Consider the following 2880-nt stretch of genomic DNA (forward strand, 5'->3'; position numbering starts at 1 on the left):
GGATGGCCGCTGCTTTGCATAATCCGGTTACAGTCTAGATACTGGCTGTGAATCAATAGAGATTAGAGATCTATTAGTCTGAAGGTGTAAACCAAATGCGAGGCTATTCATGACAAAGCTTCAACCCTCTGGAGGTACTTAACACAGAAATAACAGGACGGTGCAATGAAACTGATGCGAAACTTTGGTATTTTGACTTTCTCCTCCCTCGCCTTGAACGTGATCCTTTAAAGCTGGTCCACACAAACACACACGTGAGTCTAAGAGATCTGGTTCGTAGCACACATCTTTAATACAGTAGTTAGTTACAGTGATGTCAAAAAATAAAACATATACAACATTTTGGAACATTTATAAGGTTCCTTTGTCCCCTTTAGTGCCGTGCCTACACTGCAGAAACCCCTCCATCCCACCCCACCCCATGCAACAACATTTGTCAACTGCCATCTGCCTGTCTGCCCCTCGTCTCCTCTCCACAAACTATATAATTAAGCCGCAACACCTTTTCTCCTCTTACACCTCCCTCCCTCCCTCCCGCAGCCCAGACTTCTACCTTCACAAACATCAGGCTTTTTTTTTTTAAGAGGACACGGCTCTGTTTGATTTCCCTGCTCACACATTTTAAACAAGTGCTTCTAAAACAAAACAGCAAAAAAAAAACCATCTGAACACAAAAATGGTATGAAAATACTGTATAGCTTTACGTTTCATCCAGTGTAAACAGATTTCCATGTGAATAAATTCATAGTCATGCCCTCTTTCGTGATATAAATGAGAACATTTGCAGAGCAGGACAAAAAAAAACAACAAAACAAGACAGAAAAAATAGACTTTTTCTCTGAGAATGTGAGCAGCTAAGGAGCTCAGCCAGCTGACTCCAGCTTCTCAAGTCCACACGACACACGGAGCGTCGACCTCTCTCGCTGTAGAATGGGAGGAACATAGAATGGATTTCATGACTGTAGGCAGTGACAATTCAAAGTTCATCATCTCGTCTTACCGGCTTTGAACAATGGACACATAAAGTCTGTATTTTTACAAGTGTTCCAGTGGTAGGAGCTGAGACCGTCCCGCAGCCCTGCTTCACTTCTCCTCTTACTCTCTAAACCTTGGTGGCCAGAGACTGAACCTCTGATTTCTGAGTCTGCGCACTGAGCGTAGACGACATGGAGCTCATCTGGCCATGCATGGCCTTCTTCAGGTTGAGCAGGCACAGACACTGGGAACGAAAGCGCAGGTCAAAGAAGGCGTACAGAAACGGGTTGAGGCAGCTGTTGACGTAGGCCAAGCAGGTGGCGTAGGGGTGAGCCAGCAGCAGGAACCGCAGGAACCCGCAGGAGCTCGGAGCCAGGTTCAGGTAGGAGAGGGCGTCCATGCTCTTCAGCACATGGAACGGAGTCCAGCAGATGGCAAAGACCACCACCAAGGTGGTGATGATCTTCAGCAGCCGCTTCTTCTTCTGGTCCTCCTTGCGCAGGTTGTTGAAATGGCGCGTGACGGTGCAGCCGATGAAGCAGTAGAAGATGGTCATGGCAAGGAAAGGCAGCAGAAACCCCAAGGCGGAGGAGGACAAGCTGAGCCCTGCAATCCACAGGTACTCGTGCCTCTGGTTCATGGTCACCAGGCTGAAGTCCATGGCACACGTGGTCCGGTTGCTGTTGAGGTCATTGACGGTGGTGCGGAACAGCAGCGTGGGCACAGCCAGGAGGCCAGACAGCAGCCAAATGGCACCCAGGGAGGCCAGCATGGTGCCCCGAGAGCGCAGCCGGCTGCTGGACAGAGAGTGCACGATGGCCAGGTAGCGGTCAAAGCTCAGGCAGGTCAGGCAGAAAACACTGGCGTACATGTTGACCAGAACCACGTAGCTGCTGATCTTGCACAGAGCCACACCAAAGGGCCAGTGGTAGCCCAGCGCCGTGTACACAGCCCACAGAGGTAGGGTTACCACAAAGGTGAGGTCAGCCAGGGCCAGGTTCCCTATGTAGACGTCTGCAGCCCGACGCTTAGATTTGGATCTCCAGACAGTGAAGATGACCACGCCGTTACCTGACAGGCCCAGGATGAAGATGAGCATGTAGAGGACAGGGATGAGGGAGTAGGAGGGCTCCCACTCTGAGAAGTCGCAGGCAGTCTCATTGTCATCGTAGTACTCATAGTTATCAACATATTCCCCAGTGGAGGTCTCCATGCTGCAGTGGAAAGAAAATCCTCAGTTTTCAAATAAAATAGAAAGCAGGTAGAGTCCTGTACAGATCCAGAGGAGTGGGAATGAAGGCAGTGAATCACAGGAGCTTCTTCTGCTGCTGAAGGACAGATTGTGTGTGAGAGTGAGTGGCTGTTGGCGCTGTCTGCCTTTTTAAACTCGGCCCTCCACACCCCTGGTTCCCTCCCAGCTCGACCCCCCTCTCTCCTCCCCCAGTAAAACATCTCTCAGCGCTCCCCCTCCTCCCTCCTCCGTCTCACCTCGCAGCCCATCCCTCTCCTCTGCGTGCAGGACGAGCAGATGTAAGCAGCACAAACTTTATTAGAGCTCTGCATTTGAAAACAATTATTAAAACACGTGTAGAATCTGCAGGAGAAGACTTCAAATCGGAAAAAAGTGAGAATTACGCACAAACGTGCCAGGATGAAATCGAAACAAAGCTGTCAAAGATTTATCTTGCTTTATTTTATTTTTGTATTTTTTTAGACTTAAAATAGAGCAATACTCATAAAAATAATGGTAATGTGGCTTAACTACGTTTAAGTACATGCGCTCTGAAATGCACAACTCTAATTAACACAACTTATTCTTTTAACCCTCGTTAAAACAGGCTTTTCAGTGCAACTTTACTGAGTTTTTCCATTGATTTTGACAGAAAATGTGACTCTGGTCCTGTG

General features: G+C 48.4%; 1 protein-coding gene across 1 annotated transcript; it reads right to left on the minus strand.

The window, feature by feature from the left end:
- Nucleotides 1-268: 268 nt before the first annotated feature.
- On the minus strand, nt 269-2347 carry aplnra (apelin receptor a). The gene has a single exon (XM_022219930.2). The coding sequence runs from the start codon at nt 2186-2188 to the stop codon at nt 1103-1105; it is 1086 nt and encodes a 361-aa protein (XP_022075622.1). The 5' UTR covers nt 2189-2347; the 3' UTR covers nt 269-1102.
- Nucleotides 2348-2880: the final 533 nt, after the last annotated feature.

The sequence above is a fragment of the Acanthochromis polyacanthus genome, chromosome 7, assembly GCF_021347895.1.
Source record: "Acanthochromis polyacanthus isolate Apoly-LR-REF ecotype Palm Island chromosome 7, KAUST_Apoly_ChrSc, whole genome shotgun sequence".
Lineage (NCBI taxonomy): Eukaryota > Metazoa > Chordata > Actinopteri > Pomacentridae > Acanthochromis > Acanthochromis polyacanthus.